The sequence below is a fragment of the Nelumbo lutea genome, chromosome 4, assembly GCF_056320005.1.
Source record: "Nelumbo lutea isolate HS-2025 chromosome 4, American lotus-T2T, whole genome shotgun sequence".
Lineage (NCBI taxonomy): Eukaryota > Viridiplantae > Streptophyta > Magnoliopsida > Proteales > Nelumbonaceae > Nelumbo > Nelumbo lutea.
Genome location: NC_142687.1, coordinates 91,073,645 through 91,089,981, shown reverse-complemented (window position 1 = coordinate 91,089,981; position 16,337 = coordinate 91,073,645). Strand labels below are relative to the sequence as shown.

The window sequence follows — 16,337 nt, the reverse complement described above, 5'->3', positions numbered from 1 at the left end:
GATGATCTTAGTGGATAGCGGCTCGTCAACCGATATCAATTTTTACGACACCTATGAGAGAATGAAGCTTGCCAGAGTGACTCCAGCTATATGACGCTCCCCTCGTCGGCTTCTTTGACAGTGTCACCAGGCCAGAAGGAAAGATTACCCTACCCATTAATGGTAGGGACAATGCCACACTAGGTGACTTGGATGCATGAGTTCCTAGTGGTGATGGTTGCCTCTCCCTACAACACGATAATGGGAAGACCAACCCTTCATGCACTAAGGGCAGCCATGTCCTCTTATCATCTAATACTTAAGTTTCCCACTGAGCACGATGTCAATGCTACATGTCGGCGCTAAAAGGAAAGAATAAGGAGGCCTTATCACTAGAGGGCCTCGACCCCCGAGAAGAACCAACGAGCTAAGGACCTCGTCTCGATTCTCCTGGATGAGTTAGCCCTAGAAAGGATAGTCCGCATCGGGTCCAAGCTCCCCCCTAAACGCCTATTTGAACTGGTAAGTTTCCTCAGAACTAACATTGACATCTTTGCTTGGTCCGCCGCTGACATGCCCGGAATTGACCCTTCGGTCATTACTCATAGGCTGAGCGTGGATTCGAGTTCTAAGCCAGTTTGGCAAAAGAAGATGAACCTTGCATCGAAATGATGGAAGGCCATTGGAGAGGAATTTGATAAGCTACTCGACACCGGCTTCATTCGTGAGGTACATTACCCCAACTGGCTGTCTAATGTGGTTTTGGTAAAGAAAGCTAATGGGAAATGGCGGATCTATATTGACTTCATAGACCTTAATCGAGCCTGCCCAAAGGACAATTTTCCTTTGCCGAGGATAGACCACCTCGTCGACGACACTACTGGGTATGAACTACTCAGCTTCATGGATGCCTTCTCTGGGTACAAGCAGATTCAAATGCACCCCGATGCCGAGGAGAAGACATCTTTTATCATTGAGCACGGCACATATTACTACAAAGTAATGCCATTCGGCCTTAAGAATGCAGGGGCCACTTACCAGCGTTTCGTCAACAAGATTTTCAAGAATCAGATGGGAAGGAACATTGATGCCTATGTAGGCTGAAGCCTACGTGGACACATGAAGCTCAACCTAAGCAAGTGTGCCTTCGGGGTTACCTCGGGGAAATTATTAGGCTTTGTCGTCACTCAAAGGGGCATTGAAGCCAACCCAAACAAGGTACATGTCATACCAGACATGGCACCCCCTCGGTCATTAAACGAGACTTAGAGACTCACCGATAGGACAGTTGCCCTCAATTGTTTCATGTCGAAGTTGGTAGACCGCTGCCTTCCCTTCTTCTGCGCCATCAAGAAGTTGAAAGATTTCTAGTGGATGGAAGAGTGCTAGCGTGCCTTCGACGAGCTCAAGCTATACCTCGCGTCACTCCCTCTCCTCGCCTGGCCAGTATTAGGGGAAGCCCTATATTTGTACCTATCAGTCGAAGGTGAGGCCGTCAGCTTGGTCCTAGTGAAAGATGATGGAGTTCAAAGACCTGTAACCTATGTCAGCAAGCTCCTCAGTGACGTTGAGACCTGGTACCCCGAAGTGGAAAATCTAGCTTACGCTCTCGTCACCTTGGCCAGAAAGCTTAGATTGTTCCAAGCCCACTCCATAGTGGTCCTCTCAAAGCAGCCCCTTAAGGCCATCTTCACCAAGCCAGAGACTTCTGGACGCCTGTTTAAGTGGGCAATAGAACTGTCGGAGTTTGACATACAGTATCAGTCGAGGCCCGCGATCAAAGAGCAAGCCTTGGATAACTTTGTAGCAGAAAGCACTTTTAGTAGGCCCCTCGGTCGGGCTCGTGAAGATGAGCTAGAAGAAGCACGATTGGCCGAGGAGGTCCCCCCACGTGAAGACTTTTTGTTGATAGTTCATCCAATGCCAAGGGGAGTGGAGTGGGCCTCATTGTCCTCACCCCTGACAATGTCGTTGTAGAGTATGCACTGAGATTCGAGTTCCTTGCATCCAACAATGAAGCCGAGTACGAAGCCCTCTTTTGGAAGAACATTATTTGCCATTTTGGCCTCCCCCACATGCTGGTCACGAACAACAGAAAATAGCTCGATGACGTTAAATTTTGAGAATGGTGCACCTCCCTCGACATCAGGCAATAGTACACCTCGATGGGCTAACCCCAGACGAATGGCCTGGCCATGGTCACAAATAGAACCATCCTGGTCGAACTAAAGACCAGGTTGGATAGACCTAAAGGCATGTGGGCCGATGAACTACACAGCGCCCTCTAGACATACCGAACCACACCTCGGACAGCAATGGGAGAAACCCCTTTCGGCCTAACCTACGGCATGGAAGCAATGATCCCAACGGAGATTGGCCAACCAATGCTTCGGATCCAAGGGTATACCGCACCCGAGAATGATGAAGCGCTCAGAGCAAACTTAGACCTTTTGGAAGAAACCCGAGAACAAGCACAAATTAGGATGATTGCCTATCAGCAGCGAGTGGCCCGCTACTACAATTCCAGAGTGAAAGAAAGGCATTATAGAGAGGGAGACCTTATCCTCAAGAAATTCATGGTTCCCGAACCTGGAGTAGGGAAGCTGGCCCCCAACTGGGAAGGCCCCTGCCGGATTAAGCAAGCTCTTGGCCCTGACACATTTCGGCTAGAAAACTTAGATGGAAGACCCGTCCCTCGGACGTGGAACTCAGAGAACCTTCAAATGTACTACAGACGAATGTAATTTTTGGATGAAAGTAATGAATGAATGAAGCAAAGTTCTTCTTCACTTCACCTCATCACCTCGGAGCGTGGTGACCCCCTCGGCTATCTACACTTACCGCAAAGAAAGTAACAAGGTAGAGCCCTCGGCCTCCCTTGAGAAAACACTTGGTAAGAACAAGTTAGGGGAGTTGCACCCCGATGGTGCTACTCTATCGTGGCTCTTCATCCACCCAAGTAACATGGTGGTATACTTCAGCCCTATACCTCGGCTAGGGTGCCATGTCTCTTCGGCCTTGCCTGGGATAACACGGGATTTGGAGGCCAGGCAAGCCCCGCCTCGGGCGTATGACTCCACCTCAGCTCTCAATATCCTGACAAGTCGAGATGAGCATGCAACTAAACGAATACTACGACTAAATCATGTGTGCCTTGTGTATCATGGTTTCGACCTTTTGGAGGGGCAAGGACCTCTCACAAAAAGAGAGAGAGAGAGAGAGAGAGAGAGAGAGAGAGAGAAAAGGAAAGAGATAACATGCACGAAACATAGAGACAACATGCACGAAACACAGTATACACAAAAAATGGCTTCATTCACTATTCAATGTTGGTCTTTGTATTGCCTTCAAAAAAAATAAAATAAAAACAACAATAGATAGCAAGTATTATATCAATAGAACAAAAAGGAAGGGGGAAAGTCTACGCCTGTGCCTCGTTATTGGCAAGAGAGGGAACGACGTCTTCGGCTAGTTGGGCCTCAGTAGGAGCATCACGGATCACTTGTAGTCCCTCGACATCAAAGTCTGGCAGCACCAATAGGAGTGCCTTCTTGGTATCTTCAATGCCGTCGAGGTAGGATGATGAAACATACTCTGCCAGTGCATCCAGGTAGTCGGAAGACTTTTTGTACACCTTCACTACCTCCGTCGCTGCCTTCTTTGACTCCTCTACCAAAGCTAGGGCTTTGACGGCTTTCGCCTATGCCTCGACAGCTCTCTTTTCGACCTCGACAGCTCGTCTCTCTGCCACAATGATGATGCTCTCCAACCGCACCCGCTCCATTTGCTCTTTGGAGAGCCCTTGTCGCGCCTCCTTCAGTTGAGCCTCAAGGCGATCCCGAAGCAATTGTTCGTCTAGAAGCGCTTTTCGAAATTTCTGGTGCTTCTCCTCGATGGTGGCAGCTGCCTTTTGGAGCTTCTCCCTTTCCGTTTGGAACTTCTCCTCCACGACCTTCTTCTCCTTCTAGGCCTTGTCGGCACAACTCATGGCTAGCCTTGCTCGGTCCCCTAAACCGATGAAGTGCAGACAGGCTTGCCACAAAACTGATCCGTGAAAGTAAAAATAAAAGTACAGACATAATGAAATATTGAAGAACGTCTACCTCAGCCAAATGATACAAGCCGTCGTCGTAAATGGACTTGGGGTCGCTTTGTAGAAGGTGGTAGCGATCCCTTGGCATGATGGATCCACTAACCAGCTCCTGGCTGACCCCCTTGTTATGGATGTTGTCCCCCTCTCAAAGTTGCCATTGGGGGTGAAAATTCTTACAAGCCCCTTCTGTCCTCTCTGAGAGAGGAGTTTCATTGGGCTCCCTTGATGACGCCAAGGCAGCGCTTTCATGGGGAGAGTCATTTCCTTAGTGACTTCCCTCGGCACCCCCCGAGGCTAACCTCTCTCTCAAAATGACCACCTCCCGTCGATGGAGGACTACAACTAAAGAACCTGGAGAAGACAAGGGAGAGGGGGTTGCAGGAGAGCTCCCTCCCGAGATGTTCGGGAGTTCATGGCACTCGGGACCAAAGTTTGAAAATGACATGTTAAGATTACCTAAAAGAGGGTGGAATGTCCCGAAGAAGGGAAGAAGTAAAAAAGTTTTGGAGACTTGAGAGTTGGGGAGTTGCGTTCATTCGAGAGAAAGAGCGTATAAGTTCAAATAGAGAAGAAAGTCACTGCTAGGGCCCCTATTTAAAGGAAAATGAACGGCCTGGATTTCTTTAAATCCGACGGCTGAAACTAATCCACTCCTACCATCCAATTGTGACGCGGCACCTAGCGCAGACCCTTGGAAAACGAAACGACGCCCAAAGCAACAGTTCAGATCGGTGTGGATCCAACGGACACGGGAGCCCTCTGCTCCTGTGAACCAATCTCACCTTACCTCCTAGTGCATGCCTTCGGAAGGCAAAATGACACTGGGTGGACCACGAAGATCGCCCATGGCAACCCGTCGAACGAACCGAAAGGCCCACTCATCACGGACCACCAGGTGGACTGTCCAATCCGACAAACACAGGACTCTTGGTACGGCCGTCCCCCACATGGTAGCCCTGCTAGCATGATCTGCCCGTGCGGGATATGGGGCACCCCCGCCAAGCCGAGGCATCAACATCGCTCGCGCTTTCAAACTGAAGAGTGGCAGTGCGAATGACGAAGGCATAATGACCACTACTCCCAATGATCGAAGCCGAAACCTCACTTCGATTATTACCCTCATTACGGGCAAAAGTCAAGGCCTCACCTTGGTCTCAGGAGTGGGGGCAAGTGATGTGGGTTAGCTTGGCCCAGCCCACATAGGGCTGGGAGGCCCAATCCACATAGGGCTGGGAGGCCCAGTCCACTAACATCTACTAACGTTGGCGACACTAGGAGGGAGCCCTATTGCCTTCGTATGGAGCCAATCACATAACTGTTTTGCGTACTGCCAGGGCCTGCAGGTTGACCTCATATGGCTCTCAGTCGAGGCGTTCATCTTCACCTATCACCAATATGCTCAAGTATAAATAAGAGGTAACTGCCCCTTATAAGGGGCGGGAACGGAGTAACTCACACATCACTCACGCATTTACTTCATGCACCTACGTTATTTACCTAGCATTAATTCAGGGAAATTTAGTGCATTCGAGGACTCTTCAGGAGCATTTTTATACTCCCCCTGCTTCACACCTCATACTAACTTGAGCATCAGAGACTCCACCTTGAGTATCTACCCCGAGGCCTCTGCTAGTCCCTGTCTTGCAGTATCCCAGACCACTAGGGACTTCACCTCGTCAATCATCGGCTACTATAATTCTCAGAAGGAGTACTTCACCTCGGTTTAATATCCTCGACTTCGGTCAACCTCTTCGGAGGCCCCGAGGTCCTCGACTACCGCTCAAAACTCGATGAATGAATTTACTTGATTGCCCTCGGCCAACCCACGCGACAACACTTAATATATTTATAAAATGTACAAATATACTAATTTTTCAAACTTTCCAACCAAACTTAAACTCGAATTCGAATATAGGTGTATTTTACTCGAACATAGCTAAGACATGCTGAACAATAGGCTTTTTTATATAAAATTTTGCATTATGATTATAATCAATCACCCGACATCATTAATGTGGTAATCAATGTGGATTTTCATCAAAATTCATGGGAGATTTGATTGGTCAATGGCTTCATAATTTTTCGGAGTTCGGCCATGATTAAAATCAACGTTAAGGGTATGTTTAGTTTGTAAAAGGGTATAGAAGGTTTGTAAAGGTTTTCCATCCATTCATCATCTCCAACATGGCCCATCGACTAAAGATATTTCGGTTTTACAATCAACTAGGATGAGCGGAGCGGAATGGTTGGTACATCAAGTTTCTAAGTATGTTATTCATACAAAATTCTCCCCTTCAGAGAATTATCATAACAGAAGCGAATAATTATTATTTTTGGTTGAGAAAGAAATGAATAAAAAATAGGTAAATTATTTATACCTCCCTTACGTTTCGATCAAATACTGAGACATCCCTTTGGGTTTACCAATTTACTTATAACCCCCTCGTCCATGAAACTAGAGGGGTTTTATTAAAAGCACGTTGTTAAAATAAAGTAGGTATTTTACTGAAATACCTTTGTTAATAGAAATATATTTATATATAAACATCAAATACAGTTTTATCATCTAAAATTTTTATTTTATTTTTTCAAAATTTTGTTTTCATCTTTTGTTTTGGAAATTTCACCTTTATATTATGAAAAAAAATTGTTTCATCATATATTTTTTATCCATATTCATTTATATTGTGTAGACTAGGGTAAAGATAAAGTTGACATTCTACAATATATGACTGCATCAAAACCAAAGAAAGTATCTACTTAATAGTATAGATAAATGAAAGAGGGAAAATGGGATATGCTCCTCAAACCCATCTCACATAACATCTGATTGTAACATCTCCCCATGACATACAAGTATGGAAGATGTTCCTCATGTATAACAATAACATCTGAGTGGTGGCTTGGTTGGTACATAAACCGGGTAATTCAGACGAAATATAGTTTCGAGTTCCGCTATTGGCTCTCACCACCTTTGTGAAGAGTTATTAATATTGCTAGAAAAAATATTGTATATGCCAAAGAGAATTGAATTGCAGTTCCCAAAGGCAAGTAATCAATACCAAAAAAAAAAAAGAAGCAAAGAGGGAGGCTAGTAGTCCTCTCACCTTAGTGCTCACAAAGACCACCACCTCCTCTCATTTTTAATACATGTAATTATTTGTTTTTAGTGAAATTATTAAAAATATAAGAAGTAATAATAATGCACCTCTAAGGTCTTGCTTTTTGATCTCTAATTTAATTATTTTTAATCTCTCTCTCTCTCCAATAGTCAATACTTGCAACATCTCTCTCTTGTTAAATCCCTCAGTTTCCTCTTTAAATGGGTTGGGTCGGGTTGAAGGCCAATCCAAGACCGACCCTAAACATGGACCCTGGCTTGATCCAAATTGATGTCAAAAGTCAAAACTCCAAATTGCAAGTCCAAACATATCCAAATTTATATTCAATCCCTTACGTAGTCACATTGTATGGGTTAAAAAAACAAGGGAAAATTGTTTGGTTAATTGACTAACTCTATCTTTAACAATTGACTAATTATTCCCATATTGTTAGGGTTCTGGTGTGTTATATTTTGAAAAAATGATAATAATACCCTTGTCTTCACCCTCGATGCCGGTGTTGGTCGTCTGAAATGTAGGGGTGCCGGTTTTCAGGTTCACCATAGCCTCAGGCCAATACACACTCTTTGGACCCCAAAGCCGGTCATGCCATTGTTGAACTTTGAAGCTGGTGATCATGAGGCCGAAGCTGGTGGCATAGGTTTGGGGGAGTTGGTGTTGGTGGTGCCATCGTCAGGGAGGATAGAAGCAGTCATCTGACTTGGGGGTTTGGGCGCGTGAGGGCACCCCTTTTAATCCCCCTCTCTTCAACCACTACTATGAAGGTGGAGAGGGAGAATGAAGAGGGGAAGGGAGGCGGAGGAAGAAGAAGATCACCGCCGCTCAAGTCACTTCTTGAGGCCTTGCCACAGGAAGGCTTCTCTCTCTATTCTTTTCAATTCTAACGGCCTTCATTTTTTTTAGAATTTAGGTGAGCCTCGTAGTAATTTCGCCTCATAAGAAGATAAATGAGAGGAAGAATAGAGAGCAGAGGTGGATGTCGACGGGCAGGTGTTCTCGTGAACAGAGAGAGCTAGAGGAGCTGAGAGTGAAGCCCTTGTCCACGTCGACAACTTCAAGACGGATGTTGGTGCCTGCGCTAAAAGTGTACTCCACACTTGAGCTACCCAACGAGATGGTGCTAAAAGGGGCGACATTGTTCTTGGGTTTCGAACATTCAACCTTGAGAATAGGCGGCCTGAGAATGACATAGGCAGGGGGAAGAGAGGAAGAAGAAGGGGAGGGAGGGAGAGAGAGAGAGAGATTCGAAAGTTTTGGAACTCGGAGATCTCCAACCTTTTTCTGCCGATCTTGGGAAGCTTGAAATAGGGGCCTTCTCGACCTTCTTCTCCTCTACTGGCTTTTTCTTCTCACTGTCGCACCGTCGTCTAGAAATTGCAACGATAAATGTCGTAGGCGAAGGCGATGATGCTCTGACGATGGTGATCACACGTAAATTGAACTTGACGGCAAAATGGACATTTCACCCCTTCCATCAGTATTTAACGACACTTGGTAATTTTCCGAAATAGTAGGGGTGTACTTAGTCAGTTAAGGTTAGTTGAAAAAAATTATCAAAAAACAACAAAATGATAAAGGGTGGAAAAGTAAATGGGGTAAAGCTGAGGGGGGGTTTCGCCATTTGACTAAAATCTAGGGGTACCTATGCATCATTTATCCTAAAATACAATCTCGGAAAAGTACAAAGAAGAAGAAAGGCGACGGCTTGTCCAGATTCAAATCCAACCTGTATTACTGAGGGAGTTACGACCACAGATTGGTTCGTCCAGAAACTTAACGATCGAACCCACAAAACCCAAATTCTGAATTTTCGAGTCTTTTTGGTTGCCACTCAAACTCTAAAACCTGTAATAATTCTGGTTTTAGAGGGCTTGGGGATGGATAAATTCATATAGTTTTCTGAATCCCTATAAAAAGAGGATAGAATTCGGATCAGAAATTCATTTTCTGAACCGGGTAGATTTCTCTCAGACATGGCTGAGCTTTGTCTCATGGCGTCTTCCATTTACCCTCCTGGACTGTTTCACCAAGAACAGGGATTGTGCAGGGTTTCGAAGGTGACTAGCTCCGTTGAATGCGTCGATTCGATTAGTTGTTTTGTTGATTTGTATGGGTTTTAACCATTTGTGGTTGTTGCTTAATGTTGTGGTTCAAATTCCTGTTTATTGGATTGTTGAGCTTTTGCCTTTGAACTATTGATGGGTGTATTGGTTTTTCCTTTTTGTATTTCTTTGTTCCCTTTCTTTAGAGTTTGTGCTGATTTGCATGATTATGATTCTGGTTTGAATTCTGTATTGATCTGTTACTGGTTTTTACTTTTTTTTTTCTATTTTTATTTGTCTTATGGGGATTTCTTGGCTATGTTTAGGTATATAATTGACAGGTTGGCTTTAGATTCATTATTTACTGAGTGTTTGCGCTGGGAATCTTACGTTGGGAATCTTACAGTGTTTAGGTATTTGTCAGATTTCGAAAGATTGCAGATTTTGTTGCCTCCATTGCTGTGTGAATAGAGGAATTCTAGTCCCACCTGATATGCAAGGTTGATAATCTTCTATGTTATTAGTTAGCAGATTTCTTATTATTTGTTATCAACGTTATTTCCTATCTGCAATTTTTTTTAGCAGTTCTGTATTAGTAACTCTTGACGTACGCAGGAATATTAGCTTCTCTGCTGTCCTCACCGTTTTTTTCCTACTTTTGTCTCCTGAGATACTTATCTTTCATATATCATTTTTTTTTCTACTTTAATTAATCATCTTATTCTCTCTCTCTCTGGGTTACGGTTTTCAAGTGCAATTGTTTGGTTACTCAGTTCCACAGTTCCCTATTGGGTGATGCTTATCTCCTTAAATATTGTATCAGATCTTTCTACTAAACCTCAATCCCATCTATATGGGGTTTGCTTGCCATTTCCCCCATCTGCCAATAATAAACTTTTTCCATCTTTGGTCGGTGCAGGAGTTTCAACCTTTTATACCAAGTCCTGGAACAAGACATGTCTGCGTTCATACAAGACCAATTCAGCCTGAGGATCCATGGAAGCTGACAAGCTGGTTCTCTGAGTCTAACCAATCTGAAAAGCTTGATTTAAGTATTAGGAGGCCTGTGCTTGTTGATGTGCAAGGTTCAAAGCTCATCGTCCCTATCTTTTTTAAGAGTTGAAAATACTGTGAACTCTTTCTTTCACAAACACATACATATATTTAACAATTATCATAATTAATATTTTAATGACATTGTGCTTCTCTATTGGGTTTATTTGATGTTGTGTTATATAAAATGCTTTTATAGTCATGTTTAACCCCTTCTATTTGTTAGCAGACAGTCGCCCTCACTCAGTACTCTTTAGCTTTGGGATTGCTGAACAATGCACAAGACATGAAAAGATATTGCAGTTCCTCTCATCTGGGTCAAGCAAAGCAGAGACAGATGGACTAGATCTTGCCCTATTATCTGATTTGATGGGGCTTCAAATGGCAATTGACTTGCAATCACTCCCATGTCGTGTTGGTTCTTCAGATGGTGATTTTTGTCTATATGAGGTTGGGTCTGATGCTGTTCAGCCTTTCCTTGTACACCCAAGCAAGGAATTCCAGAAGCCTCTCTTGGACTTCATGGGGGATTTAACCCATAGTTCAAAAATTACTGTTAACCCTGATGGCAAAGTCTTACTTACAGGCAGCAGAACTGAGATGAAGGATTTACTTTCTATTGTTGCAGAGTTTTACATGTCAAAGAACTTGACTGAACAGAGGAAACTACCACTGCTTGTACCACACTTTACTAGGTATTTGTCCATTCATGCTGGTTTAAATCCCCCATAGCGCAAGGATCATAATTCTTGGCTACTTCAGTATGCATAGGATGACAATTTTGAAGCTTGTGCAACTTGCAACTCTTTGCATCATACTTGTCAGTGATGATATCCATTGAATACTATTTTGGATTGTCCACCAACTTGTGGATTTTAAAAGATGCAAATGATATCTGTTTGTTCAAATTCAAATTCAAATTATGATCTGAGTTCAACCGTTTATGATTGGATTAAATATGGATCCACCCCTATTTGGTCTGACATGTTCTGATATGATAATATTTAAATATATATGCTTATATCCACTTAAAATTTTCATTTTATCTATTAGGAAAGTTGGTTTGGATGTTGTATCAATGTTATATCTTTACTAAAGAATCATAGATTCAAGAAGACAAGAAGTTTCATATAAGTTATTTTCAATTTGTTCTATTCATTACATACAATTATTACTGGTCATTTTAGTTCATTTTATTAATATATAATATTCTGATCATTTTTAGTTTAATAATGCTATTTAATATCTGAAATCAACCTGAATCTGATGGATAAGATTCCATTAAATCTGAATATTAGAAAAATTATTTTACATCTAGGTATATCTGATTCGATCCTTCTATTTGCAGCCCTCTGGATTTTGTCCTTTAGATCAGTTTGTCCCCTCTTGGATTGAGTATGATTCTGGAGGTTCAATTCTGATTGATTGAACATCTTGTCCATTTAATGCATGGATCTTTTGCCATCAATCTAGTTTTATCTTTTGTATGCCCATTTAGTTCTAGATTTGATGATTGAGATCTTCCAGTTGGTTCAATTTTTGGGCTGTACTCATTGACAATTTGGGACTTGGTCCACTGTTTGATTGGTCTTGATGATGATTTGTTGGGCCACCATAAGAGTAAGTTTGATTTTGATGGGTGTATTTATCTTGGTCAATTGCCATTTTCTTGTAATGATTCTTGACAGTTCATTTATTGTGATACTTCAATGTGAAACTTAGCAACCATTGGACTATCTATTTGTGAATTTCTTTTTTCTCTTGAAAGCCATTCCTTCTTGGAGTTGCATTAACCCGTTCCGCAATACTTGCATCTGGATGTAACTGTCACTGAGAATCATGTATTTGAATGATAAAAAAGTATAGTTACAGAGCTTGAGTCTGCTCCCCCTTCAGAAAAGATGGAGCAATACTTTGTTTTATGTTCAGGTCCCATTGGGCATGGGTATTCTAAAAGGAGAACTGAATGTTATGCTTCAGGGATTAAGATTGGCTAGGTCCTTGAACATCAGAAACCTTGTGGAGGGGGATTCTAGGGTTGTTAAAGAAATAAACTAAGGGCACGTTTGCTTTGTGGGAATAGGGGTCTGAAATTGGAATTGGAATGGGCCATTCTGATTCCAACTGTTTGGTTGGGTGGAGCCGGAATCCCATTCCCATTCCTAGTGGAATGACATTCCCCCATTTGAGGGAATGGCCATTCCCTCCCCCTCCCTTGGGAATGAAATCCCATTCCAGATGATTCCAATTCCCATTCCAATTCCTATCTGGACCAAACAGACTATGGGAATAAACCATTCTGATTCCGATTCTGATTCCAACTTTAACCAAACGGACCCCAAGGTGCCATGGAAATATTGGAACATGACGAAGGAAATCCAGGAATTAGGTAGGGAAAGAATCAGTAGCTGTGAGTGGATACATAAATCATCCAATTATATGACTGATGGTTTACCTAGACCAGGTGTAAACAGGAGTCAACCGTTTTGGTGTCAGCTAAGGGACTTGAATGGTAAAAATCATAGAAATTTAAGGGTGGGGTTAGGTGGCCGATTTAGTAGCCTAAGTGTGTGGTGTTAGTTCTGATTGTAACTGATTCTTTATTCTTTATTAATATTTAATAAATGTTCAGTTATTCCTAAAAAGGTGTTGATGTCAACATTTTCATGACGTAACTGTAGGGATCCAGTTTGTTTTGTACCTCCTGAGAACAACAGGTTCACTGAGTCTGCCTCAACCCTCTCTGGGGATTGTGGAATAGCCGTATGTCTCAAATTTAACTGTAGAGGTCTTTTAATCAGTTTCAGCATCTGTGGTTCCAGTTGTCTTCGTAATCTTCTTGTATTCTTACAGTCAACTGGTGCCATCAAATGCTGTCGGTGTCATCATATACAAATTCTGCCTCAGGAACTATGCTGTTATGATGAGAGACGAGCATCCACTTGTGCTGTTGGGTTCCTGGCCCAGGGGCTCAATGTTATACTTGATTTCTATATGTATCAGGCTGGATTAGCAATTGTGTGCTGGTTTCGTCAGTTCTTTTGTACTTTCTGAGTATTCTATTGGTGTGTAAGATTTTCTCTGTACTAGTTAATTTGGGGCTCCTGCTTTATCATTACATACATGCTATATATATTTATATATATAGTGATGGATAATTAAAAACTTTTATTGAATAACAAGAAAATTTGGAATATTTACAATGTTGTTACAACTCAAGTTGTACATTACAATTGTGCTGAATACAACCTTTCTCTACTCACACCCTGTTTTTCCAATGCATCAGTCAAGTCATGGGTGCTGGAATACACCTTTTAATCGTTCTTGGTATGGAGATTTTCTAGGTTAGGAATTGGATGCTCTTATCCTTGCAGTATTTCTAGACCACAGACTGTATTTTCCTGACTGTGTAAATGTGTTCAATAGATCTTATAGTTCAAATAATTTGATATGGGATCTCAGGTTTATAGAAGAGATCTAGTAGAAACACAATAAATAGGGGTGTTCTTGAAACTCTATCTCTAATTCTCTACTGAATTGCCTAATGTTAGAAGTTCTTTTTGTTGTTTTATAGAAGTCATAGTTTACATGTGTGTGTTTTGTGAATGCTCCCAGAATTAATGGAACTTTCTATTGTTAATGCTTGCAGTTAGTTTTGTTCACAATGAGCACTACTATAAATACTTACTGCCAGTTTCTGTACTGACTTAACATCATCATTTTATTGTCAGACTGGAAAGGAGTGAAACAAAGACTAGTATCCATGGGTCTCCATTGAAGCTAGAAACAGTGACGGTTGCTCCTCTAAAGAGGTATATTTCATTGAAGACTGTGTCACTGATTTTTATTTCTTGTTGCACTCACTGTTTAATTGGGATTATGATTTTCATTGTTAGTACAAATTTTATTGTGAAAAATCCCATATGTTTTTGACTTCTTGTAGTTAAAAAAGTCAATTCTAGTTTTAGTAGTCATACTGAGAATATTACTCACATTTGGTTGATGGTCTCTAGCATGGTTTTCAAAACCGGACCGGACCGGATGGCTGGACCAGAAAATTGGGAACCGGTCACCTGACCGGTTCCGTTTTACCCCAAAACCGCTTTTTGGCCAAAAACCGTTGATTTGGTCAGCGAACTACTGACCCGGGTGGTCGAACCGTTGACCTGGACAATGGTTTTGGGCCTTTTTTGCTTCTATAAATTTTGTTATTTTTTCTGTCAGAGCGGGCCATCCATTCGGACTGGACGGTCGGACCATTTGACCTGGGAAATGGACCCCAGAATGGTTCCCTGTCCAGTCCGGTTTTAAAAACCTTGATCTCTAGCATTTTCTTGACTACCTAGCCAAAATTTATTTGAATACAGCTCTCCTTTCTTTGGGGAACTAGCTTCATAGCAATTTGAAATTTGAACTTGTTATGTTTGGACTGTAATGTGTGGAACATATAATCTTGAAAGAAGCTTCATCTTTCTAATAATGCCTATGCTAATCCATGTACTTATCCCAGGTTTTAGATTTTGAATTTTCTACTCTGTTCTTTGATTCAAGTTATGATTTTATGATGACCAAGGGAAAGGAAAAAGATTGGAGAATTATGGAACCCATGTCTTTACTTCTTTGCCTTCCATGGCAGGAACTAGATGAGCTTTCCCTTTTAGGTGATCTTTACTGGGTTTTAAGTTTTCACTAAATGGCAAGCACCTCAGATCATAACTTGATAATCCTTTTGTCTTGTCCATACACATGTTATCATCAAATAATCTGCTGCTGTGTATTTCATGTGAGGTTTACTGATTGATGAACCCAACCTGTTAAATCTGTGAGCCTCTTGGCTTGGGGAATGAGAATTCCTCTCCACCCTTTTGTTAGTTGTTTTAATTTGAAAATTTCCACCATTTACATTGCTAGCTTTTATGTCTTGATGCGTGAATTTATCTCATGCTCCCTAATAAGATCAACTCTAAATCTTCTTGGAACCAAGATTTCTATTTGTCACATGTAGTTCACGTGGGAATAAAATATGCTTCACTTTTTGGTTAAAATTGTGTTAAATTTTCCGGCTCTCTAAAATGATCTCAGCCCTGAGAAAATCAAGATGAAGCCATCACCAAGGAAGAAACAAAGCAAAAAAGCAGGGAATAAGAGTGATCTCTACCGGAGAAACCATTTCCATGCATGTGAGATCCTTCTATCCCTTGTCCTAAATAGAAGGCAAGGGAAGATGGCAATACTGTCACTGAAGAAATCTGGCTCTGAACTAGCTGGGCTTCTGACCCAATTATCTGCTGGGATTGCTGGAACTGGTCTTGCTGTTCTCTTCTCTGTTGTATGTAAAGTTGTTGGAGGGAGAGTGCCCTTCTGTGCATCGAAGATATTGAACACTGGGTTTGGTTTTGCGCTGGTTTGGCTTTCTTGGGCAGTGAACAGACTGAAAGATACAGTTGTATATATCAGCAAGAACTCACACAAATTGGGGTTGAAAGAGGAGGATATAATGAAGAGAGTGGACAGGAATATGAATGAAATTCTCTTCAGGGCTGTAACTTTAATGACAGTGGCACTGCTAAGACTTGCTTGAGCAAAGAAGGTAGGGGAATAGTTTGAAGGGAAATTAGGTCTTTTCATTCTTTTTCCTGAGCTATAGTTTGGAAAATTTGAGTTGCGGTAGATGACCAAGCTTTGTTTTTCAGGTATGATATACCGAGAGCTGGAAGTAACATACTATAAGTAGAAAGAGCTTTGTAACATACAATAAAGCTTTGTATATGCAATGAGCTAATTATTTTTGCTTACAGCCTCCTGCATGTTTCTCTTCAGCAATTAGCATGTTTGTATTGGGGAAAAAGGTAGCCTAATTGGGTCGTCTCTAGAAGATCCAAAGCTATTTATGATGAGTGGAGTCGTTTGGCTCAATCTCAACTCTATATGGCTGTGTAACCCTCATGTTCACTCCCCATGCCCTAGTCTCCCATTTCTTATGGAATTTCTCACTGGTATACTGATATCAACCTCCAGAGCCTATGAATTTAACTGGACAATTACTTT

The 16,337-nt window shown here is 42.0% G+C and overlaps 2 protein-coding genes across 3 annotated transcripts; both read left to right on the top strand.

Moving 5' to 3' along the window:
• Positions 1-2,294: 2,294 nt before the first annotated feature.
• Positions 2,295-2,723, top strand: LOC148861763 (uncharacterized). The gene has a single exon (XM_088985068.1). The coding sequence runs from the start codon at positions 2,295-2,297 to the stop codon at positions 2,721-2,723; it is 429 nt and encodes a 142-aa protein (XP_088841194.1).
• Positions 2,724-8,232: 5,509 nt separating this feature from the next.
• On the top strand, positions 8,233-16,086 carry LOC148861762 (uncharacterized). Of its 2 annotated transcripts, XM_088986126.1 has the most exons (6): positions 8,906-9,251; positions 10,156-10,321; positions 10,519-10,984; positions 14,021-14,101; positions 15,372-15,879; positions 15,983-16,086. In XM_088986126.1, the coding sequence occupies exons 1-5, from the start codon at positions 9,168-9,170 to the stop codon at positions 15,868-15,870; spliced, it is 1,296 nt and encodes a 431-aa protein (XP_088842252.1). In that variant the 5' UTR covers positions 8,906-9,167; the 3' UTR covers positions 15,871-15,879; positions 15,983-16,086. The 2 variants fall into 2 exon arrangements, with proteins under 2 accessions (XP_088842251.1, XP_088842252.1); XM_088986125.1 differs by having other exon boundaries at positions 8,233-9,251; positions 15,372-16,086.
• The last annotated feature ends 251 nt before the right edge of the window (positions 16,087-16,337 follow it).